The sequence below is a fragment of the Penicillium angulare genome (assembly GCF_028827245.1).
Source record: "Penicillium angulare strain IBT 27051 chromosome Unknown utg000004l_segment0_segment0, whole genome shotgun sequence".
In the NCBI taxonomy this organism is placed as follows: Eukaryota; Fungi; Ascomycota; class Eurotiomycetes; order Eurotiales; family Aspergillaceae; genus Penicillium; species Penicillium angulare.
Window position 1 is genome coordinate 6,700,937 of NW_026623163.1, and position 24,320 is coordinate 6,725,256.

The 24,320-nt window shown below is 46.3% G+C and overlaps 11 protein-coding genes across 11 annotated transcripts; 6 read left to right on the forward strand and 5 right to left on the reverse strand.

The window, feature by feature from the left end:
* Positions 1–225: 225 nt before the first annotated feature.
* N7478_006409 (uncharacterized protein) lies at positions 226–902 on the reverse strand (the record flags this gene model as incomplete). The annotated part of the gene is given in 2 exon segments (XM_056922623.1): positions 226–430; positions 445–902. The coding sequence occupies 2 exon segments, from the start codon at positions 900–902 to the stop codon at positions 226–228; spliced, it is 663 nt and encodes a 220-aa protein (XP_056780660.1).
* A 1,354-nt stretch (positions 903–2,256) lies between these two features.
* On the forward strand, positions 2,257–5,898 carry N7478_006410 (uncharacterized protein; the record flags this gene model as incomplete). The annotated part of the gene is made up of 4 exons (XM_056922624.1): positions 2,257–2,423; positions 2,493–4,318; positions 4,381–4,836; positions 4,907–5,898. 4 exons carry the CDS (start codon positions 2,257–2,259, stop codon positions 5,896–5,898), a joined length of 3,441 nt encoding a protein of 1,146 aa, XP_056780661.1.
* A 441-nt stretch (positions 5,899–6,339) lies between these two features.
* On the forward strand, positions 6,340–6,582 carry N7478_006411 (uncharacterized protein; the record flags this gene model as incomplete). The annotated part of the gene is made up of 1 exon (XM_056922625.1): positions 6,340–6,582. The coding sequence occupies one exon, from the start codon at positions 6,340–6,342 to the stop codon at positions 6,580–6,582; it is 243 nt and encodes an 80-aa protein (XP_056780662.1).
* Positions 6,583–8,104: 1,522 nt separating this feature from the next.
* On the reverse strand, positions 8,105–8,905 carry N7478_006412 (class I SAM-dependent methyltransferase; the record flags this gene model as incomplete). The annotated part of the gene is made up of 1 exon (XM_056922626.1): positions 8,105–8,905. One exon carries the CDS (start codon positions 8,903–8,905, stop codon positions 8,105–8,107), a length of 801 nt encoding a protein of 266 aa, XP_056780663.1.
* A 1,096-nt stretch (positions 8,906–10,001) lies between these two features.
* Positions 10,002–12,078, forward strand: N7478_006413 (IucC family-domain-containing protein; the record flags this gene model as incomplete). The annotated part of the gene is made up of 5 exons (XM_056922627.1): positions 10,002–10,536; positions 10,585–10,685; positions 10,740–11,437; positions 11,503–11,968; positions 12,037–12,078. The coding sequence occupies 5 exons, from the start codon at positions 10,002–10,004 to the stop codon at positions 12,076–12,078; spliced, it is 1,842 nt and encodes a 613-aa protein (XP_056780664.1).
* Positions 12,079–12,529: 451 nt separating this feature from the next.
* N7478_006414 (aspartate aminotransferase family protein) lies at positions 12,530–13,831 on the reverse strand (the record flags this gene model as incomplete). The annotated part of the gene is made up of 1 exon (XM_056922628.1): positions 12,530–13,831. One exon carries the CDS (start codon positions 13,829–13,831, stop codon positions 12,530–12,532), a length of 1,302 nt encoding a protein of 433 aa, XP_056780665.1.
* Positions 13,832–15,344: 1,513 nt separating this feature from the next.
* N7478_006415 (Cys/Met metabolism pyridoxal phosphate-dependent enzyme) lies at positions 15,345–17,220 on the forward strand (the record flags this gene model as incomplete). The annotated part of the gene is made up of 3 exons (XM_056922629.1): positions 15,345–15,577; positions 15,663–16,502; positions 16,572–17,220. 3 exons carry the CDS (start codon positions 15,345–15,347, stop codon positions 17,218–17,220), a joined length of 1,722 nt encoding a protein of 573 aa, XP_056780666.1.
* A 1,122-nt stretch (positions 17,221–18,342) lies between these two features.
* N7478_006416 (uncharacterized protein) lies at positions 18,343–18,612 on the reverse strand (the record flags this gene model as incomplete). The annotated part of the gene is made up of 1 exon (XM_056922630.1): positions 18,343–18,612. The coding sequence occupies one exon, from the start codon at positions 18,610–18,612 to the stop codon at positions 18,343–18,345; it is 270 nt and encodes an 89-aa protein (XP_056780667.1).
* Positions 18,613–18,743: 131 nt separating this feature from the next.
* On the forward strand, positions 18,744–20,795 carry N7478_006417 (uncharacterized protein; the record flags this gene model as incomplete). The annotated part of the gene is made up of 5 exons (XM_056922631.1): positions 18,744–18,903; positions 18,966–19,253; positions 19,315–19,833; positions 19,902–20,075; positions 20,770–20,795. 5 exons carry the CDS (start codon positions 18,744–18,746, stop codon positions 20,793–20,795), a joined length of 1,167 nt encoding a protein of 388 aa, XP_056780668.1.
* A 1,081-nt stretch (positions 20,796–21,876) lies between these two features.
* N7478_006418 (uncharacterized protein) lies at positions 21,877–22,254 on the reverse strand (the record flags this gene model as incomplete). The annotated part of the gene is made up of 1 exon (XM_056922632.1): positions 21,877–22,254. One exon carries the CDS (start codon positions 22,252–22,254, stop codon positions 21,877–21,879), a length of 378 nt encoding a protein of 125 aa, XP_056780669.1.
* Positions 22,255–23,246: 992 nt separating this feature from the next.
* On the forward strand, positions 23,247–23,739 carry N7478_006419 (uncharacterized protein; the record flags this gene model as incomplete). The annotated part of the gene is made up of 2 exons (XM_056922633.1): positions 23,247–23,571; positions 23,633–23,739. 2 exons carry the CDS (start codon positions 23,247–23,249, stop codon positions 23,737–23,739), a joined length of 432 nt encoding a protein of 143 aa, XP_056780670.1.
* Between the last annotated feature and the right edge of the window lie 581 nt (positions 23,740–24,320).

Genomic DNA, 24,320 nt, shown 5'->3' on the forward strand with positions numbered 1-24,320 from the left:
CACCTAGATATTAGTCGGTGACCTCGTCATTGTGTGGTTGAAGGCTATTTACCTGTTTTCAATTCCCAGGATTACTCTGATCTTTGTGTTCTCCTCGAGCATCACAACTACCCCTTCACTGATATCCCTCGACAGCCCCCAGCATTTGGCGTAATGACTCTTCATGGGATTGGATTAATTCTCCTCCCTCCTCCAGTGTGCTTCATCTTGGTTCGTGTAGAACCTTCAAGTCGAGAAATGGAGCCCGCAAAGTGCCATGATCAGCGCAAAAGACTCCCTCTCTCCATTCACATCCCCACAGTATACCAGATGACCCAGTCCGATCTTCGCTCCCAAAACCGCGGCTTGCGTTTCATCAACAGGCTCAGGGATGTCAACGCGACTTTCCGTCAAAGCACCGGGAACAGGAACAAACATCTTCTCATAGAGCCTTGTATTCTTAACATGGAGAGAGCCTTCATGCTGTATGGCTCAGGCAACCAAGCTAGCTCAGCGCTCGGGGGCAACTTGGTAGACGGAGAAAACTGGAAGGCTGTCCGGTGATAGGCACCACTCTTCCAAGGAAGATCAAATGCATAGAAGAAGCTCTCGAAAATCTTGGGTGTGGTGAAAGATGGAAAGTGCAGACCAATGATTGCAAGTCCGCCCTCTTCAATGTAACGTTTGACCTTGGGCAGGACTTCTTTCTTTGTCGGATCAGGGTGAGTGAGGCCCTGGTCTGTGATGATTATGGCTTTGAAGCTGACGCTGGAGATGGCCCGGGGCGCAGCGTCTATGGTCTTTGCACGACTCAAGTCGGATACTTCGGAAAGTCGATCGAGGAACTGGGCGTAAGAAGCCTCGAAGTAGTCTTCGTATGAAAGTGAAAGAAGTAAGATCCGGGGCTTATCGGCTGAGGCCATTGTCGCGATATAAAGTGTGCCGGGTGGCAGTAGCTAGCTAATCGTTAGCTGGGCTATCTAGAGATGGTGGGTAAACTCGTCGAAAAATCCTCTGTGAAAAGATATTTTTCGGTCGGTTGACTGTCCGACGAGCCATACTAGGTAACCGTGATCAGGTACGATCACTTATGTAGCAACCTTGGAATGCGATAGGGGATCTTCACCGGAACATGTGACGCACTCCTCACCATATATAGCCTGTGTCTCTTCCTCCTGTCTCCCTCTCTTCAATTTAATATTATCTTCACGCTCCACTACATCTCTACATCTCTACCCCTTCGCGACTTCCATAATATGGACTACATTCAATATTTCATGGACGTATATCAAGAGATTAGTTCATGATGACAACAAATTTTGCTAAGATATCACTAAGGAGATATGGATAAATAAATTAAAAATGACAAAAATGAAAAAAAAAAAAAAAAAACTTAGTATAATATGTAGTCAAGTTTCATGGTCACCATACATACTAGCACTAACAGACTGGCGTATAGGCTTCTCGCTTTCGGGATTAGTATCACCCGTTCCGAGATTACATAACACTTCCCTTCTTTCAGATGTCCAGATGTCCCCACATGTGCACTGCAATATCCATGGATGTAGCCGTGAAGCCGACCGGAAAACTTAGTTATCTATATGTGTGGAAGTCCGACAAAGGTTTATTTCGCATGGCTATCTAATCTCGGGTCTCTGTGACAGTATCTCTTCGCTTAACAGTTACACCATTATGAGCTCAGAAGGGACAGTTAGGTAAGCCTCTTGAAATTTTATCAAAAATCAAGGAACCCACTGGTGTAAAATAAACTAGCGTCTGCACATGTGGGCACGAGTGTAATTGAGGGGCTCGCCCCACTTCGCCTCCCCTTTTCCATGAAAACAGCGAACGACAGGGTTTTCTGTAAAGCCCCAAGGCACCCACCACCGTCGATTCAAGGTACATTCTCGAGGGTTCAGGGCCAGTATAGTGTGTACAAAACAGCTGGAGTGTGCGCGTCAATTTGATGTTGGTGGAGCTGGTCTGGGCGTTTTTCCCAGGTGCTCCCACCATTTCGGGTCTTCCTTTTTCACCGTTGGTCGATGTCACTCCACTGCCGATCAACTTCTTTCGCTTCATACCCAATCATCGGTCTGGTCTGGAGCAAGATGTCGTCAGCCACCCGCTAGCTCACAAACTACTCGGAGCCACTTTGATCATCTCGAGGGGGAGCTCCATTTATCTATCCTCTAGCGTCCGAGGTTGAATTTCTTTTGAAATTCTCTTGAACTTCGATTTTTTGCGGTTGGCGAATGCTGGCCCTATCACCGAGTCATCATGGGCAATGCTCTGATCGATGCCCTAGAGCAAGCTAGTAGTAAATCCTCTGGCGAGGAAGGCGAGTCGCTATCATCTTTTCTAGCCTCGCTAGCGACCAGTATTGTCATCTTTGCCGTTGAATTCTTTGTCTTCTTGGCGCTTAAAGACAAATTGACCCGCATCTAGTACGTGATGGCGCCAACTTAAAGATGAAGATGAAAGCAACATCCTGGCTAATGAAAATATCTGAACAGTCAACCGCGAACTTACTTGGTTTCGGATAGGGAACGGACAGCCCCATCGCCGCCGGGTATTTTCCGCTGGATTGCGCCGGTGTTCCAAACATCCGACGCCGAACTCATTCAGCGAAGTGGCCTCGACGCATATTTCTTCTTGCGGTATCTACGGATGCTGTTGAAGATCTTTGTCCCGTTGGCGCTTTTATTAATTCCGGTCTTGATCCCGGTTAATTATGCGGGTGGAAAGGGGACTACATTGATCGATGTCAGTACCAATAGTACAGCCCGGTATACTGTGACTGGCCTAGACAAGCTGGCATGGGGGAACATTAAACCCACACAAACACACCGGTACTGGGCCCATCTAATATTGGCGATAATCGCTATCATTTATATCTGCTTCACTTTTTTCTACGAGTTACGAGTTTATATTCGCATGCGACAGGCGTATATGACCTCACCGCAACACCGACTACGTGCTTCCGCTACCACCTTATTAGTCACGGCCATTCCACAAGAATGGCTTAGTTATGACGCGTTGAATGGCCTGTTTGATGTGTTTCCGGGTGGAGTGAGGAATATATGGGTGAATCGGAACTTCGACGAACTGAACGACAAGGTAAAAAGACGTCGCAAGGTGGCTTTGAAGTTAGAGGCCGCAGAGACCTCCTTAGTCCGCAAATGCAAGGAAGCCCAAGTCAAAAAACTCGAGACGGAGAGGAAAAAGGAGAAAAAGCAGACCAAGGGAAACGCCAGTGCCCAGGACCAAGAACAGCAAACAGTTCCTGAGAAGAGCTCTCCGCAAACACTCATGGGCCCTGGTGTGAGTTCGGGAAATCCTCATCAGGCCCATACACTTGCGGAAGTTCTCCATCGACAGCCTGAAGAGAACCAGCGCCATGGAACTTTAAATCGTGTCCCGCATAAGGTGTTCGACCCGGCGAAAGCAGCCGCTGGGGCTGTTACTCAGGGTGTCGGAGCTGTTACTCAGGGTGTTGGGAAGCTAGGAAAAAGCGTTCTGGGTGGTCTGAGGAAGGTTGAGGACGTTATTGAGCATAAGCCTACCCAGACTGGTGGAAATGTTGACAATCCTGCCAGCGAACGAACAAATGACCAGACAATTCCCACGTATTGCGGTCCTGATGAGCAATCCCATCTCCCTAGGAGCTCAGATCAAGGAAGCATTCTTCAGGACAAACTTGAAGAGGAAGGAGAAAAGAACCAACAGCAAAGCCACCCAGATGAGCTAATAAATACGGAAAGCGATGGGCCGTATCCGATTGCTTATAATGAAGGCTATGAGGATACAGAGCAGGGAGAGCCTCTGTGGAAGAAATATATCGAGCCTAAAGACCGGGATACATGGCGACTTCCTTGGTTCAAATGGAACCCATGGCCAACAATCTGGCTCATCGGAAAAAAGGTTGATACCATCGACTACTGCCGAAAAGAGCTTGCCCGTCTTAATATGGAGATTGAAACTGATCAAGAACATCCTGAACGATTTCCCTTAATGAACTCGGCTTTTATTCAATTCAATCACCAAGTTGCTGCGCATATGGCTTGCCAGTCCGTCACTCATTATTTGCCGAAGCACATGGCACCACGAATCGTCGAAATTTCGCCTGATGATGTTATCTGGGATAATATGTCCTTAAAATGGTGGGAGCGATACTTGAGAACCTTTGCTGTCGTTACTGTGATCTGCGCTATGATTGTTACATGGGCAATCCCAGTTGCTTTCACAGGTCTCTTATCACAGCTCTCCTATCTTGAAGATACCTTTTACTGGCTGGCATGGCTCGGCAAGCTACCGAGTTGGCTAATATCCGCGATTCAAGGTAAGTATTTCCTCCCGAGTCCAGTCTAGATCTAGATAATAAACTGATATCCGCTGTTCAAGGTATTCTACCCACAGCATTCCTAGCCATCTTGATGGCGATCCTTCCTGCTATTCTTCGATTTTTGAGCAAACAACAAGGTGTCTTTAATGGAATGGGAGTTGAGATGACTGTCCAAAGCTATTTTTTTGCCTTCTTGTTTGTACAAATCTTTGTTGTTGTCACCATCTCCTCAAGTCTTGCGTCGATTCTCCAGGGCGCTGGAGACGTGTCCAGCTGGCCAAAACTATTGGCCAGTGATGTTCCCAAGGCTAGCAACTATTTCTTCTCCTATATGTTGCTACGGGCTATGTCCGTGAGTGCGGGTGCATTGATGCAAGTCGTTAGCCTTATAAAGTGGTTTATTCTTGGTCCAATTCTGGATAATACCGCTAGGTCCAAGTGGAATAGGACGACGAACTTGATACATGTGAAATGGGGGTCCTTTTTCCCTATCTATACGACACTGGCTGCAGTTGGTAAGAAAACCGATTATATTCATTTTTTCTGATTGTTATACCATTGCAAGATACTGACTGGTTTTTCTAGGGATGATCTATTGTATTGTTGCTCCATTGATCCTGATCTTCAATATTATCACCTTTAGCGCCTTCTGGTTTACATATCGCTATCGCACCCTTTACGTCGCCAAATTTCGGTTTGATACTGGAGGCCTGCTCTTTCCCCGGGCTATTAATCAGCTGTTTACTGGTCTCTACGTTATGGAGATTGCATTGATTGTATTATTCTTCCTCGTTCGAGATGCCGATGATAAGGTTTCATGCAAGGGCCAGGCTATCATTATGATCTTTGTTTTGGTAATGACTATTGGCTATCAATTCCTCCTCAGTGAGGCTTTCGGTCCTTTAATTAGGTATCTACCGGTCGCACTGGAGAATGAGGCCATTAAACAGGACGAAGAATTCCATCGTGCCCAGGCTGCTCGGTTAACGGCCGCTATTGACGAGAGTGATGATGAGAATGACGATGATCATACGGACGATGATTTCGCCCATAATGACATCAACAAGCCTCACCAAGAGAAAGATATTGAACTCGAAGATCTCGGAACAGGTGACGAAACTCATAACGACCCATCCAAGACATTGGGCATCAGGCCCCGCGGCTGGACAGCAGCATGGCATCCAAATCCCATTCGGGTGAACTCAGCAACCCCTTCATCCGTCGTGAGCTCCTTGCGCGGAAGGATGGCCCAGGATACCGAGAGCCAAGAACATTTCCCACACAACATGGGCAATCTCTTCTCGGGTGTCAATGATGAATTGGAAGATCTGACACCGAAGGAACGCGATGAATTGGTACAACGCGCCTTCCAGCACGAGGCTCTTCGCGCTAAACGCCCAGTCGTTTGGATACCGCGCGATGATCTCGGAGTCAGTGATGACGAAATCTACCGAACGCAGCAATTCAGCAAGCATATTTGGGTTAGTAACGAATATCAAACTCTGGATGAGAAGGGCAAAACTATTTTCAGTCGGCGACCGCCAGATTTTTCTGATCTTGAACTGATTCAACTTTGAGACATTCATGATCGTCTTCATACTTTTCATCAATGTATATAATATTTTTGTGCCAAGCACCAATCCACAATCTAGCGAACTTTTCTTCTTTAGATGCGCAGGAGTTTTGATGGTTTTCGCAAGGGTTGGATTGTTTGATTCATCCTCTCTGGGCCTTTGAACGATTCATTCAAAAGTAATCGAGAGAGGATATATATTCCAATTTGAACAAGTCACATTGTATTCTCAGGTTTATAAAGACCTTGCCTCCTGGCACATATGGGCAAGATTATAAAATAAAAATCAAAAACATACAATAGTCAGGATTTGTATATAGTAGTCACCCACTGTCTGACCGGCATATAGTAGCTTAAGTGCAGCTAAGCATATGGGAAGCCCTGCTCTACTATGGCACACCCTGTGGTCGTACTATACGCTTAACACTTGAAGAAAATGAACTAAATGGCGCAGACTTTTGATGATTTGTCGCAAAGGTTGAACGCCAGTGGGAGGCTCTTTGCGGCAGTTGCCATCGGCAAAAAGTACAGTTCTTCAAATTTGATGGGAGAGCAAGTGCGCAGAATGGCTGTATGTATGTCTCAGCTGCATCGGGATGTTATTGACATGGACGATCCAAGCGGTATGATTGATGTTGAGCGGATTCTGAGCCATGTCAAGGCCGATGGATGGCAGTGTGCCTCCTAATTAGCCCTAGGGCCTGCCAGGAAATATTTTTTAGCCGCTTATGCTCTCCTTGGCTTTCTCCCTGCCTACCCATCTTAAGTTCCAGCAGTACATGTGCATAAGAATCTCTAGTGTGCAATTCTGATTTGAGCCCGTGTATTCTGAAGCGGGGTCTTCCAAGGCTTCATTCTTTTAATCCCGATTTCTTTTATGTTTGACCTGATGAATCCCAACTTGATGTTGCGTCTGTATATCATAGGGTTCCAAAGCGAAGTTTAATCAGTGCTCTGAGCTTGAATATCTAGCTATAATTTCGAGACATTCCGGCCCTCCATTTCTCTATGCCATTTTTCGTCGAAGTAGACGAGAGAACGAATGTATCCACATCTGATTAATGAAATCCTGGCGCGATCCTCGAAGTGAATTTATCTAAATTTGTCTATCGCCTAGTCGAATACAAAGTATACAAGTTCGGGGACTAAACAAGGAAGATAATGGTGTCGAAGACCCCTGGGGCGGGGTTCGTCTTCGACGGGGGCACCTTCTTTCGCATTTTGGATGGTCAGATCGATCATGTAGTATTTGACCCCCATAACGGAATCTTATATCGACGATTACCCGTACGAGGCTTTTATCCAGTATGATCCATTGGCCGAGTGGCTTGGGCTTAAGAGATCTTGGAATATCTCAATAATTTCATCATGAGGTTTCTGCGAGGTGAAATCGGCTGATACTCCTATTACATCGACTTCACGGTCAAAACGCCTTATAGATCCGAGCGTTACGCACAGTATCTTTTTGTCACCTTGATCGTGTTCGAACAGAACCGTCCCAGAAAGCCCTTTGGGAGACTTGAGAATTGGGAAGCTGCGACGATAGCTGGTATGCACCCATTTTCTGACTTCCTCGTTTGCTGATTGGACGAAGTTAGGCGTTGGCAATTTATCTGTAGCAATCTGGGCAAACTGTTCGTTATTGGCAAGGGATTTGGGGAAATTTCTCAGAAGACGATACCCATCCAATGGTAGCGGGCCCTTCCGAAGATGGAGTGTATGGCTAGGTAGTAAAGCTTGATGCATGCTCGGTTCACTGTGAACGAACTGTCGGATGAAAATAGTCTGCAGATCTCTTTTGGTTCAATCGATCCGATGAAACATTTTGGTCGGACGCAAGCGTATTGCTCAGAACCTGAGGAAAGCTTTCTGAGGTAGATGCCTTGATATGCGCGGGTCTAATCTGTGGCTCTGTAGTTTATCGCAATGAAGGAATCCACAGTTAAATGAACCAGCTAATAGACCGAAAATATTTATTTTTAGAGGGGAAAATCTAAACATAATTACAAAGCGATGTACCAACCTTGGAAGTTGGTGGTCTTGCGTAAGAATCAGATCACCAGCTAACCCCCAATCAAATCTTGTGGTCATTCAAATGCCGGATATTCCTTAATGCCGCTAGTCTAATCCGAAATGCTATGATTGTCAAGGACACTTTAAATCAGAAAGGCCTTCAAAGGCTTAGTCGCGAAAACTCATGGGATAGGATATCACTTCCAGCAGAGAATCTGCCCGTTTAAAAATCCGAGCCACCCATCCTCATTCTCCACCCAGGCCCTCCACGCTGCTGCCATATGCTGCAATTCTTTTTCGCTGGCAAGTCCTTCACGAACCGCAGTCGCTGCGAGACCAGAGGAGCGGATTCTTCCCTCCATTGCACCGCCCCAGTACTCTCGTTCAGTGGGGCTACTGAAGCACCATGACCCAGTACTCTTCTTGATTTTCTCTAAGGGAAAGCCAGCCCCCTTTGCCCAGACATGCAGTTGAGTACCTGCCTTCATAAAATTGCCCTTAGCCTGTCGCATTTGGTCCTGGAGATCACTCCAAGCTGCTATGCCCTCTGATTCAGGGTATAATGTCGAGGTGCTAGTCTCTTGTACTGCCACGATGCCTCCCTCCTTCACAACGCGTCGCATCTCCTTGAATGCCTGCACTGGATCTTCAATATGTTGTAGAACCTGGTGTGCATGAACAACATCAAAAGTGTTTTCAGGAAACGGGAGGTTGTGTATATCACCGACTTCAAACGAGACGTTCGTCACTCCTTCGGAGCTAGCAAGAGACCGTGCACCATCTAGCGGATCGGATACATATTCCACGCCAACCACATGGCCCTGTGGAACTTTCCGTGCCAGATCGATTGTGATTGAACCTGGACCGCAGCCAACATCAAGAATGCTCATATGTGGCTGTAGATATGAAAGAAGATACGCGGCCGAGTTATTAGCATCGCGCCAAGTGTATGTTTGCAGGACCGATGGAGAATGATCATTCGTATAAGTTTGCGGCATCTTTTCAATGTTGTCTGAGACAGATAAACTTCAAGTTTGTAGTGGTGATAATGACAGTGAACCTTCCGAGCCGAGGACGCGAAGTAAAAAGGTAAATAACTCCCAAGCTACATATTCAGGTACGCCCGACCTTTCGCTTCGGTCCAGGAGCAAAGCGTAAGGTGGGGGTGGGGTCCGTTGGCAAGGTTCAAGTTTATCGCGGCCAGATACGGAGGGACAAAAGTACCCATGTTCTCCACTCATGCATGCCCCACATGGCTAAACAGGTGGGGCATGCACAAGCAGTGTATGTACTGCAGTGGACAGTATGTACCCACGGGCCACACCGCCAGTTTTTGAGTTTGTGATCAATAGATCGTCATATGAATCGTCATATATTTCAGCTGGAGATTTCTTTTTCTAGATTCCTGCAGGTACTAAATCTCAGGATCTACCCTTTCTGGCCTGCATCGAGCGTAGTATCCATAATTGAGCCTAACTGTGTCTGTTTCAGGGTGGTGTATTCAGTTGACATGTAAAATAAACCCCCTTATATTGGTTAAGAGTCGAAAAACAACTTGAATTTATGACGCGCCACTGTATCACTGTTTATCTTTGTATTAATAACATCTATTGATATCTGCAGAAGTGGATACCACGCTCAATGCACGCCACAGGGGTACAATGCCAATCTCTTCCCTCCGAATAATGAGGGCCCAAAAAGACTCAAAAATAAGGCAGACAACAATAACAACAGGATCTGGATTCACGCCACACTAGTAATTTATATAAAAAAGTTTCGATTAGCTAGATCGCCAAGACTCGGACGTGTAAGCGACATCGGAGTGAGCTAATAATCTGGCTACCTAGCTCGTACGTAGTATTACAGACCCGCCAGTAACTCGACAGCAGCAAGACCTTCAGCCGCGCTTTGCTGGATCACATTATGTACATCGAACCGTCGACTACCAGTGGCAAAGCCAGGTGGGCGGATTAAAGTATCCGTGTCAATAACTTGGAAGTTATTTGGCCTCTTATAAGTCACGTGGAAATTTCGAAATTAAAAAGTGTGATCGCCGTACAAGCCAGTCCAACTCGCTTATTCCATCACACCAAAATGTCGGCAATCATTGGAGAACCCCTGGCTTCGGCCAGCGAAAACATAGTGCCAGCATCAATTGCGCACGACGTTAAGGCAGCACAATGTTTAGACACGCTCAGCACAACCGCAGCCCTTGGAACCTCCATGTTGACCATTAGGCGACGAGCGCACTTCGAGACATCCAAGCGGGTGATTGCTGCTGCAGTTAACGAGCGTCTGGCCATCGGAACTCTTGACACATCTGCAGGCCACACTTTGTTGTTGCGTGCACCTAACCCCGAAGCCATAACTGGGGATAATGACACTTGGATTAAGTGTGGTATCAGTGCTGACGCCTACGTTGAAAAGGACGGCTCCAGATTGATTGGATTTTTGCGGGCTGAAGACCTACTCCAACCCGTTCTAACCGGAAGCACAACGAGCGAGGCACATGAGGAGCTCGACCCGACAGTGTTGGCCCGTATCATTTGCCGTTGGCGACCTGACCTGGTGCAAAGTGACGGCGGAGAAAAACTCATTAATGAATTGCAGAATGCTACTAACAATCAGGGTAAGTTCAACAATTTCTGCTATGTTGGGCTTGACTGAATCGAGGTAGTTAAATGGCTGGAAATTGCCACCACTCAACCAAGACTGAATCTGCTGTCTCCACTTCCTGATTGGGAGCAATCAGTCGTAACTGGGCATCCCACTCATCCGGTATGCTTCTTCGTTTCTCTTGGTGTGCTTTACAATGGAATTAACCGTACTTAGCTTCACAAAACATGCTTTTCTCAAGCCCCACTGAAGCCCATTGTGCCTGATGACATCCCAGAACTTTTATCACCTGAATTGACGTTCCTCTCCGTCCCAAGGTCGGAATTAAAAGTCACTGGAGCCTTTGAGCAGCTTATAGAGCCGCTTCTAAAATCGGTTGGGGTTCCAACAGAGCCCGAGCAGCTTGATCATGTTATTGTACCGTGCTTCACTCGCCAGCTGCCAAGCATCATGCCCTTGTACCCTCAAGCGCGTCGCATTAAAAGTGTCCCAGACGCCTGTCGAGCACAGATATCAATGCGCAGTGTATCATTCAAACCTCACGTTGCCTTTCCTCATCATTTAAAGATGTCGCTATATGTTCAAATTACTTCTGGTTTGAGGAACGTCAAACCCTCGGGCGCAATTCTGGGTCCTACGATTCTCAAACTACTACCAAACCTGCTTCCACCAGACCTCAATCTATGGTGGTTCCCAGAGCCTGCATCCGTCACAGGTGGGCAGGATGACTTCCTAGACGCGAGCCAAATAACATGCCTTATCCGAAAGCTCCCAGAGCAGCTGGCCGAAAACCCTGATGAAGTACTTATCCCCGGTGCTGGGATAATGCAGAAGCCTTGGAACGAGGATCAATCATACATGGAGATCGTATTTGGTCTTGATGATTTAAAGAAAAAGCAAGATTGGTTTAGAAAGTAAGTTTTGCCAAGGTTTCCTGGCTTGGCTTCATGGTCAACAGACGTGACTAACCCTCGAATAGGTACTGTGTGCTATTGTTCTCCTCTATTCTGCCTCCCTTGGTTCAATACGGACTTGGATTCGAAAGTCACCTTCAAAACGTCGCCATCCGTGTCAATGTTAAAACAAACGAGGTAACAGGTTTTGCTATCCGAGATTTCGAAGGAACTAGGATCCATTACCCTACATTCCTCCGATCTGGATATGACCTTAGTGAGCTCCCTCCAGGTTCGCCCAATCTTGCCGATGACCTCCGTTCCCCTTGGAATAAGGTGCATCATTCTCTCATTCAGGATCATGTGGGCCCTATCTTGCACATATTAGGAATCGAGTCTCATGGGGGTTGGACGATTGTTCGTGAAGAGCTGGAAAGAGCGCTGAACCCCTCTGAAGACCCCGAGGGCAAAGCTTTGTATGATTTCCTTGCGAAAGAAACAATGCCCATCCCGGGTTTCATGGGGATGCGGATGATTGGGCGTTATATTGAGGTAAGTCTGGTGATCTCTGCAAAAGAGAATAATCCCCGTATAAGTGAAATGCAGCTGACACTGAACAGAGTCACGAGGTAGAGATGCCAAATTTTGTTCTCCGGGCATGATAATGGGAGGTATAGCAATCGGCCGTTTGTAGGCTTTAGGCCTTCATTAGCCGTAAGCCCGCATCCTAGCTTAGCAGGTAGCTTCTATCTTTTAATTTCATATCATCAAGTCTTGCGTATTTTTCATTCCTTGCTGGTAGCGTAGTCACCTCTCAGTAATAGCAGTAGGGAACATTGTCCAGAAGAGAAATCTTGGCGCTAGAAAAGCTCCCAGGTATTTGGAAAGTTTACAAGCAGCTCTATGGGCTGTACGATAGGGCCCTGAGAACATTGAAGTCAACCTTGTTAATATAGTGACTTGAATATCAGGTAAGGTTCTCGAACATTTTAGATCTAGTAACTATCTTAATATTCCCCAGGCAAGGGATCCGGTATTACTTGAGGTGTGGTAAGTGACAAAAAGGATAACTGATCAACGGCGTAGTAATCGATATATTTTCTTTATGTACATTTACTGCGCTAGCACAGCTGCAAGAGATTCATCTAGAATCCGGATAGCCTCGTCGATTTCCTTGGCTGATACAGTAATAGGTGGGACCAGGCGAACAACAGATCCCTGAGCAGGAGACGGAACAACACTACATGAGAGTCCACCAGCCAGGGCTTTATCTACTACTTGAGCCCCCACTTCCTTCGCAGTAAGCTTAGCCCCAGGAACTGAGTTCAATTCCAAACCCTGAAGAAGTCCCCGGCCACGGGTATCTCCAATCCAATCCCCATACTTCTCCCGAAGCCGAAGTAAGCCATCGGCCAGCTGGACACCCCGCTCGGCTGAATTTTGACAGAGCCCATCACGTTCAACAATCTCAAGGGTTTTGCTCCCAACGGCTGCAGTTAAAGGATCATTCTGGTGCGTTGTGTTCCAGTAGAAAACTGACCGTCGAGTACCTTTCTCAATTTCGGCACTTGTGACGAGAGCCGCAAGAGGAACTCCACAGCCTAGTGTCTTGGACAAGAGAAGAATGTCCGGAACAAATCCCTCCTCCTCTTGAAAGGCGAACATCTTACCTGTCCGCCCAATACCCGTCTGTGCCTCGTCAACGATCAGCACTATTCCCCGTTTCTTACATTCAGCACTCAATCGCGTCAAATAACCCTTGGGAAGTTCTAGAATTCCACCACCAGAAAGAATCGGCTCGATCACAAAGGCTGCCAGTGACCCAACGGTCTGGCGATCGATCAATGACCATCCATATTCGAATTCAGCCTCCCAGTCGTAAACCCCATTCTTCTGGAATGGCGATCCGTATGCATATGGTGCAGGCAAAGCCAGCTGGCCAGGCATGCATGGGAGTCCTGTGTTACGATACTTGGAGAAAGTGGCGGACATGGCAGAGCTTGTCTGGCCATGGTAGCTGGCAGTCAGAGCAATGACCTCAAATTTTCCAGTGTAGGCTTTAGCCAGCTTGATTGCTGCCTCCACGCTCTCGGATCCCGTATTCAATAAAAGGGTTTTCTCAAGAGGCGGGGGAAGCAAGCGAGCCAATCGTAGGACTAGATCCACCACGGGCTCTGCGATCATGGTGCTGTGTAGGTGATCGACCGTCTCAATCTGCTTTTTGACCACATCCACGATTTCGGGATGAGAATGACCGAGCAGAGAACTCCGTTGTCCAGAGGTGAAGTCGAGAATTTGACGTCCATCGCTATCTGTAAGATAGGTACCCAGTGCCTTGACAACTTTCACTGGCGAGATAATTATGCCAGTGTATAGGAGGTGCTTCTTAGCAGCTTCAAGGTCGTATGTCGTCATGCTTGCGAAATATGGTCAATTTTGGTTTAGAGCTGGAACTTGAAGAAAGTCCTTCAAGTCAAAGCAGACATGTATAATAAGACTAGAATTGAGAGGACGGTAAATTCCCTCTTTTCTTTTTTTTCCTTTGTCAAATTATAGGCAACCCATTTGCGAACAATGTTCTTACTGCCGGTGTGCGACCAGGACGCATACCGGGACATTGCATAGGACGGCAAGTGCCCCACGGCCGATCGGCTGAAGGGAGTCCGAGTAAGGCCGTGATCGTGCATAGTGGGCCCGAGGAAATGGTGCATAATAGTGGACCGATCAAGTCGCCTTACCACTCACCGCTGCTTGGATTCAGCTCAGCCCTGTTTAAGTTCAGCTGTACCTTCACCCAAGCGAGCACCCAGGTAGGTAGGGATAGTCGCACCCATGGTTCATTTTGCGGGACTGGACCGTGCCGTGTTGACTGGGGCCTAGATCGTCCCGAAGTACTATCTGGAAGCTCGGGCCTTATTGCATCACCCCTGCTCCACACTGGCAAATATCGTTTTGAAATACACTTCTGTACACCCCGCCCGGCCATCGTGTCTTCAGGGCAACAGGCGGGGCGTGCACAATGGAAGTACCCACCCGCTCCCGCGGTCTTTGTACAGCTTTAGTTGCAGACAATGCAGCCCTGTAGACATCATTCAACAAACTATGCATCCTAGTATATCTTCAAGTTGATCATAAAAAAAAAGATTGCGAGGGATTTTGATTCATCCCTCAATACCCACGAATGCTTCAAATTGCTATTCGCCCGGGTTTACTATGCAGGCACTGATTAATTACGTAGCTTGATCCACAGTAGAGATACAGGGAATGCCCAGATGGTGATAGATCCAGGACCCACAGAGATTGCCCATCTGGTGTTTGTACATACATACAAGATCCACGATTCACAGGAAAAACACAAGGAAAGATGATACATCCATCAACATCCATAAATGTCAGTGCTCGGTCTTCGCATACGCATACAGTACAGTAGTTTCATTTGTAGACACTAAATGAATCACGAACCTTGATCAACAGTAAAAATATGGGTCCTTGTCACGAATGCCCGATCTTCGCACAGTTTTAGTGGCAAACAATAAATGAATTACGCCTTGATCAACAACCAAAATTTGGGTAACAGTAATATGTAGGTATCCATGAACACATGCCGATGAATGTCCGCTCTCCGCACGGTTTTAGTTGTAGAAAGTAAATGAATTACGTATCTTGATCAACAGTTAAAATACGGGTAATGGTGGTACATCCATGAACACCCATGAATGCCCGCTTGCAGACACTACATGAAAGATAGTTTGGACATTCCGCACTCCCCACAATCTGACACCAGCCGAACATGATCGGCAAGCAGAGCTCCTGGTATAACAGTAACCGAGGTATAAAGCTGATTTCTCCCCCGAGTCTGTTTTATGGTCTGAATTGGCCTGAACCTTCTATTGATCATTTTTCCTGTCCAGAGTACTTCAAGTTCGCGATGAAATACCAATCACCCCCGCCTCTTGGTCATGCTGTTCCTGTATCAAAGGAGCACGCTATATCCGTGCAATTCCCTGTCTGGGCTGATGTAGCGGGTTATGGAGCAGGAAAGCCAGAAGTTTCAGAGGCTCTACAAAATGGATATCCCAGAACATTTCTGCACACAAAAGTTCGAGAAGTATGCATCTATACTCCCAGTGAACTGAAACTTGACTTAGCCTCGAGACTAATGTACGAAAAAATAGTTTTCCGACCTATGTATCCGAAATCTTCCAACCCCCGCGGAAAGCATTGCTGTGTTTCCTGATTACGACAGCGCAGCAGATTGCCGATCTTTTCTTCTTGATAAGGAGGTCAACCCAGATGGTGCCGTTGAAGAGAAGGATACTTCGCTCTTCGCTGTGAAACTCATCCAGGGACCTTCTCAATCCGATGTCAACTTTTCCTACATCCCTCAGCTCTATGCTGTTACGCATCCAAAGAGCGCGGAAGCAACAAAAATGACTTTCTGGCGGTTGAATGGCCGCGGAATATCTTCGAGGCTAGCAAAGCAATGCCTCCAATGTACCCAATGCCAACTAACGCCTACCAAAGGCGCGCTGCAAGGGTCACCATCTACCCGCGACTTTCCCCTCTATGACACACTTCGCAAGCGGGTAGCTGATCTGCTTGTGCGCGCTCCCATTAATTCCAAGAAAACCCTGCCAACCAGCGATGATGTGTATCTCAGCGCGTCGGGCATGGCTGCGCTCTACCACGTGAATCAGTCACTTCTACGATGGCGAAGCGATGACATTGTTATGCTCGGCTTTCCTTATGAGCTAACAGTGAAGATGATTGAGACGATTGGCATACCATGTCACATGTATAGCTACGGCCTCGATAAAGACATCGATAATCTAGAAAAACTCTTGATCTCGCGAGCTAAGGAGGGCCGAAAAATTCAATCTGTATGGTGCGAGTGTCCCAATAACCCGGTCTTGCGAACACCGGACTTGCGCAGAGTGCGCGATCTGGCCGACAAATACGATTTCCTCTTTGTGATCGACGACACAATAGGAAGTGCGGCCAATATTGATGTGTCAGATGTCGCTGATGTTATTGTCACATCCTTGACTAAGAATTTCAGTGGCTATGCTGATGTTCTTGGAGGGTGGTAAGTCCCCAGATCCGTCCTCGCGCGTTTTATTACACAATCAGCAGACTAATGAACCAAAATTGACAGTGTTACTTTGAATCCACACTTCTCTCATTACCAGGAGCTCAGTAAAATATTTGCTGCAACTCATGTAAATAATCTCTATGCAGAGGATGCCATCCAGCTGGAGTTGAACAGTCGCAATTACCTCGAGCGTTTTACGCAGCAAAACAGCACTGCTGCCTATCTGATTGACTATCTTACTCCCTACATCGCTGATTCCAACAGTGCTCTGGCTGATATTTACTCGCCTCGTGTCTGCTGGAGCCGCAAGAACTATGAAAGCTTCTTGCGCCCCGCCACTGACGAGTTCGAGCCGGGATTTGGCTCTGTATTTGGAGTTGATTTTGAAAACACCGAGCAGGCCTCGGCATTCTTCGACAACTTCCCAGTATGCAAAGGGCCTTCCTTTGGCGCGAATGTTACGATTGCGCTACCCTATGTCCAATTGGTTATGCAGAAGCAAAAGGATTGGGCAAGAGGACATGGGTTGAATGAGACCTTGATTCGGATTTCTATCGGTCTCGAAGACCCAGAGGTGCTTCTTGAGCACATTAAAGGGGCGCTGCAGGCGGCGGATGAGGCTAAAAAGCAGAGTTTGAATGGCACTGCAAATGGCACTGCGAATGGCACTGCGAATGGCACTGTAAATGGCACTGCAAATGGTCTTCATTAGGTGGACTTGTGGGTAAAATTGAGCCCTTTCAAGCACCCGCGCGATAATGGACCGGGTGTGATCATGTACAACAATGTTAGAGGGCGCTTGAAGATTGTTTTCGGTATAATTTTTAGTTCAACTTGCAGTATTTACTCTGGATCTCGATTCCCTGCTAAGCATTTTGTAGAAGAGCTTTTAGTCTTAATTATTCCTTTGTGTATACCACTTTTGCGCCGGTCTTTTATAGTAAATAAAGTAGTACATTCTGTCCTCAACATGCGCTTGAGTTGGAGGGCTAGGCTCAGTGCTCCACCTAGTCTATTTCCCTACTGTCAGCATCTTCAAATTACCCGAGACACCCGTGCGTATCGGAAGCTTGGGTTCTTAGATTCCGAACTTGGGCGTGTTATGCTAGACAGCTATTCTATGGATAAGTAGAGCGCAGAAAACTAATAAAATTTGCTATAGAAGTGAAGGTCTGCCCGGGACCCGGGCAACTGGTACAGAGATTCAAATTTAGAATCATTTCTTTATTTGTAATGAATTTCTTCAGATTCAGCTGAAATCCATAATTTAGTAAAGCAGATCTGATTTTTTTTTGATTTTTTTGATCGGGTGTGCCACCCGGTAACACTTCATTCAAAGTGGACCCTTTTTGCCCCTTTTCTTTCTTCCCCATTTTTCTTCCGAATATGTCTCTCCCTACTCCGTATTGATATATTTAATATTATAAAGATATCTACATTACTGTATATAGAGAGTAATACAATATATACTATTTATACTTGGCACAAGCGGGCCAAATACTGTGGAACATCGTAGGGCACTCCATGGTACAACCCGCATCACGGGCCGCCCGGGACAGTGGGTTCCAAGGTTTGGGACATGGGAGAACATCCAGATGTCTTGTCCGACAACCCCACTCAGTGAACAAGTCTCATATCGCCAGCTCTGAAGTTGAGGGCTCGCAGCTTGTTCATTTTGTTGTGAGCCTTTACCTGTAGAAAGCCATTGAAATTCTATGATCTAAAGTGATTTTATCTTCTTCCAAGGTTGCCGATCACATCAAGTGTCTGATCGTGATGCAGAGATCGTCATGGCAATCCTGTTCGTGGCAAATTCGGCCCCACTCGAGGTTCACTATTGATTTGCATCCAAGCAAGGGTCAGGCTGCTTTTTCCCCCTAAATGCCGTCACTTCAGCTTCCGGTCCATATAACTTTCCGCTCCCCGCATTAAGTTGAAAAGTCTCCAAGTTTCCCATCTCAACGTGTGCGATGGAAAACTCAGCGACTACGCCCGTATGGGGCTTGAAATGGCGGTCCTCAACGTGGTTCATCGTGGCAGCGATGTGTGCCGCGTTCTTCACCGGTACCGTGCCCGTCCCCTTTTCTTTCCGCGGAGAAAACATGAGAAAAATGAAACTAACCTCTCTTCCTGATTGGTGAATGAATAGACACGTATTTGGCCAGTTTTATTGACCCTATTCTTCCGTTCATGCTCGAAGACCGCTTGCATTTGGACAAATCCTACACGCAAACCATGACCTCATGGATCCTAGCTGAGCAGGCGGCTATCGGTGTGCTTATTCGTGTTCCATTGGCGCACTTTGCGGATAAGTACGAGTCGAAGCGTAGCTGGTTTCTTTGGGGTCTGGGCATGTCTTTCGTTAGTAACTTCGCGACAGCATTTGGTTCATCCGGTATGTACGGATCCGTCAGCCTTTTTCAAAGGGAACATCTGAATAGCTGACCACACATCAAGTTCCTCTACTGTTTATCAGTCGATCTATGCTGGCATTATCTAGCAGCATTATGTGGGTGGTGGGAATCTCGACCGTGGCTAATGTCGTCTCCGTCGAAAACACTGGCAAAGCCTATGCAGCGGTATCAGTCGCAGTCTCGTCGGGTTCGTCATGTGGGCCCATGATAGCAGGAATCTTGCTTGACACGACGGGCTATTGGCCAACATGGGCAAGTACCTTGGTACTGCTCTTCATCGACACAACATTTCGACTCCTGATGGTGGAAAAGAAGTCTCCTGAGAAGACCGGTAGGTTGCTTTTATACGCTCCTAAGTGTTATTGATTGGTTTGCTAAAACTTGATTTCTAGATGCTACCGACGCTTCGCATACTAAACAAGACTCGGTTTCGGAGAGATCTCCCCTTCTCGCCACAGAGCCTCAACAAGTTCAGGAGGAAGTAGCAAATGAGGTTGAACCAAACTTCTACTGGTGCGTCTTCAGGAAAAAGAACTTTGTTGCTGGTGTATTCTGCGCTTTCATGTTCGGCTTAATGACGGCAACATTCGCCGCCACTGTCCCATTGCACACCCGCGACACATTCCACTGGGGTGGCTCTCAATCTGGTCTTGTCCTTGGTCTCCTTCAGGCTCCTCGCCTTGTCATGTCTCCATTCGTGGGTTGGCTCAAAGATCGCGTCGGGACGCGGGCGCCAAGTGTATTCGGCTTTCTTCTCATGGCTCCATTCATTTGGGTTCTGGGTGTCCCCGGGAACGATACCTTCGCTACAGTCGTCGGAGATTCGGGGCCTTCTATCTATGTGTTTACGACTGCTTGCATCGGAGTTCAACGGTCGTTTCTCAATGGATTAGGACCAATTGAAGCCACAGGTAAGTGCTACAATTTTGCAGAGACAAAAAGGAAAGAAATACTGAATGCTTTACTAACACGTCGAAAGTGGCTGTCAATGAGTTGCAAACAGAGTACCCCGGCAAGTTTGGTCCCAATGGGGGCAAATCTCGCGCCCTTGCAATTAGCGGCGTTGCTACCATCCTGGGATCATGCGTGGGTCCAATTTTTGGAGGTCTCCTTAACGAGCAATTTGGATACTATGTTATGAATTGTGTTTTGGGTAAGTTTTCATTCCTTATTGCTGGAGCTTCAGTGCTTACCCCTCGTAAAATAGCCGGTTCGTGTATTTTATGCGCAATTGTTGCACATTGTTGCTTCACCTCGCGATTGGGGGTAAAAAAGTGAGCTATGTGGACAATAATATACTAATATTCCTATCATTAAATGTCAATACAATCAATGTGAAAAGCAAGCGTCAGTCAAGCGGGGAATTCGATGCATGGCATTGGAAAAATAAGAAGCTTCAACAAAATGGTTCTGGCCTTGGAATTTAATTTCTATGTATATATACTTTAAATAATTCCAATATAAACTGTACTCGAAAAAGAAAGAAATCTTCATCGGTCATCTTTCTCATCCACCGATTTCTCGGCCTGTTCTATCCCTTTACCTGCGTGGATTGAAGTTGATTTCAGCCCTTCGCAAATTTGAAGTAGTTGCACCGTGGTGATCTCTGGTCCGAGTTTATGGCACAGGCATCCTGTCTCCCTCTCCGCTTAAGATCAACAGATTATCTTCACGCTTCACTACATCTCTACGTCCTACACTTTTGAGGCTTTCATTAAGGGTTTTTTCCCCAGTAGTTCAAGGACGTATATCAATACATGTAAATCCATTGGTGATGACAAGACACGACTGCTTTGTTATATTCATCACTAAAGGAGCATCGAAATACAAGAACTAACATACAACAGTCAGACTTCGGGGTGGGAGCGGGTGAGAAATCACCCTCCATCGCGTGAAGGCCGATTTTGACCCCCAAGCTGAGCAAAAGTACATACTAAGCATCTGCACATAGCCTTCATATGTTCATTATGATGGAAAAACATGACAGTTATCCGATCGACGAGCTCGTACATTGTGTTGAAATCGGACTCCGGTCGAGCCAGCGTCTTAGCATCTGCGCATAGCCTCCTTAGTGGTTGGTCCATAAAATCATACCGCAGTTTCAGAGTCCGCTGGTATTCCCTTGAAAGAAGCCCATCACAATGTTTCATTGCTCACATGTCGGAATTAACCGCACGGTCACGCACAGAGCGGAATAAAGCATATCTCAATGCCGGCCGTGGATCAATGAAAAGTTGTTGGACATATAGAATGCTTCCCTTGATTAAGTCGATCACCGTTATCCCTTTATCATACGTTTTCAGTGAAGTTGTCGGTTTGTTCGACATCAGAATAAGCCCCTCGAGGGATTATGGTGATAGTCAGTAAGAGAGTGTATATGCCGCTATGGAAATCATCACTGCAGTCTTGGCATTCCTCTACATACCACGGATTCAGTAATTTGAACAAGGACGATAGTATATACCAGACGGTCGCCAAAATGGAAAGGTCTACAAAGAAGGCACACATTCAACTACGATTCTCCCATCAGAATGCGCGTTGGATGTTGGAATAGACACCGGCTAAGGCTTAAATTTCATTCAATAGTTCGTCTACTTTTGCCTCGAAAAGAACTTCTAGTGATCTAAACCTGTCCCTAGCTTCTTGGTAACCCGATGGTCTGGTACTCAGTATGTCATGAACGAGTCTTATTGTAGTCCATCAAGTGAGCTTCTGATCAAGTAGCTACATATTACTGCCATAAACTATGAAGCTTTTCCGCCTTCAGGACCGTCGTCCCAGTTATACAGAAAACCACATACAAGCAGCCAGACTGAGTGTGTTCGTCACGGCAAGGATCAAGAAACACAATTGGAAAAGGCTATAAACGCATTCAAATTATCTATTGGAATTAGAAAAGTCTCACAGAAGAAAATAATAAGAAAAGCAAGCTTTACAAGCGGTGGGACTTAGGTTTAAAATTGAGAAAGCTTCTTCCCAAGATTATCGTTGGGATTAATATTGCAATGGGCGTCGACAGGTCCCAAAATCGAATTTGCTTCAGTACGGCACTCCGAAACATGCCTCCGCTGAGTAAAACCAACATCAGGGCCCACAAATGACACAAAAATATCTTTGGTTGCTCCCTCGTCATTTCTTCGGCGAATCAATGCAAACTGAACCTTGGATTGATCAAGGTATTCAGTGATTTCGTTGATATCTCCCTGCCCGGATGCGGCGAAAAATAAAGATCTTGCATCTTTGACATAACTCATCAGAACCCAAGAATCGGCCTCATTGGCATTTCTGAGGTTTCCCAAAGCCTTGCTGACCTGAGGGTCTATTTCCGACATTGTTGAGAGTTGGGTTTGGTAATTTGTAGATGGTAGAGAGGAAGAGAGAAATAACGTAGCTGGGACCCTAGGAAGTGTCAAATAAATCCCGAGTTATAAAGGGGTGGAAAGGTATCGCAATAATTGGAGTAACTCGAATTTTCTTCGGCTAATCATGGAGTCTTCATGCCCCTGTTTAGATACCCTTCAGCTGAATCGTGATGGCCTCGCCTTGTGAGGGGCACCCAGTTGTGTATGTCTGATTTAGTTTCCCATATGTGTGGAACTGGCTAAACATATTTCCTGATCAGACATACTACGCACAACTGGAACGCCCTGTAAGTATAATCCATGTACTTAATGCACGTTTGTGTGACCATATTCGTTCCCGAACGATGATTTTATTATTTTATATAGTCGAAATAGCTTCATTCTTTCTACAGAGACCAAGCCCATCCACAAATAATACAAAATTATTTGATTTTTTGTTGTTTGCTGTAAGATGTAAGACGAGGCTCCAAGGTTCCAAGGTTATAGTATCCGCGGAAGGTTTTTGATGAGATACACTTCTTTAAATCTCTTTCTTCAACTGAGTCAATTCAATATTTCATGTGGAGGCCGCATTGACAAGTGTTCATGGGGCCTAAACATCCCACAGTCGAGCACCTAGTGGCTTGTTACCCATTAAGGTTACTATGAGGGCAGGACGGGGTCGGCCAGGATACCAATCCCAAGGCTGAATTAGGGTGAGCGCGGGTATAACCCCACGGTCCGAAAAGCCGCCATAGATCATGGCAAAAAGTAGATCCTCTAAGCCATTTAAAGGCATTGAACATGATAATTTTCCGCTGATTCAACGCCAAGCTCGGGTAGATGTCACAGGGGTCCTTAGTATAAACTCCAGATCCAAACCTGAAACTTTTTTCTCTCTATTTTGACCAAATTCTCCGTCCAGGACATATCTTCCAACAGGCTCAAGCTTTACAAAATAATTCTACCATCCACCATGCACCATGCACCACCTTACTTCTCTCCCCCCTGTAGCCCAGCCCATCAATTTATTCGGCGACTTTGTCTCCGATGTACCGCAGACCATCGTCTTGAAAGAAAAGATTATCTCCTTCTCCGGGGACAGCTTTGAAATCAAGCTGCACAACGATCAACCAATTTTGAAAGTCAAAGGCTCCTGGGCACCGTTTCAAGGTCGCAAGAAGGTCGAAGACATGAACCGTCAACGCCTGTTCGACATTACCAAAGAGCATATTCACCTCCATACAACCTATGTGATTGAGGACCCTGAGCGCGCCAATATTGTCGAGATCAGAAGCAATCTCAAATGTAAGTGCGATCTTTTTCAATAACGTTTCAAGGTAAAGTACCCGATTATTGACTTCAGTAGTTATCGGCTCTAATGCCATTATGACTTTCAATGATCGCAACGGCAAGCCAGTGACTCTTGGTATGAGTGGAAAGTTCTTCAAGCACAATGCCGATATTGTTGATTAGAAAAACGGTTGAGTAGCAGCTCATATTTGTCATCTGCGACTTAGTCCTGTAAAAAGATGTTTGGTCAGGACACCTATTTTGTCACTGTAGTGCCTGGTGTTGATATGGCATTGATCGCTGCCTTGTGTATATGCTTTGACGAGAAGAACCATGGTTGAGGGAAACTAGTTAGTAGGATCATGTGTGCCTGGTGGACAGGGATGGGGCTTCAAGTTGGGTAGACTTTAGTCGCATCATTGTGGGAAAAAAATATTCAAAAGCCATTGACTTATCGGATTCCTAAGCGCGTGTTGAACTTGTTGGGCTTTCAAAACATAACAATTACACATAATCTGCAGATTATGCGTACTGTAACACGCATGTCTAGTCTCTATGCAAGGAGAGATGAAGCTGCAACTTGAATAACAAGATGATGGGTGGATCATTTCAGGGGTGACGATTGGGAGAAAATGCAGGGAGAAGACCTGCGAAGAATTCCCATAAAGCCACGTGTTAGTACTGCCTGCATATGACTATATATACAGTTGAACGAATGGTGAACTTAATATCCATAGTATAACAATTGCCGGGGCATCAATACC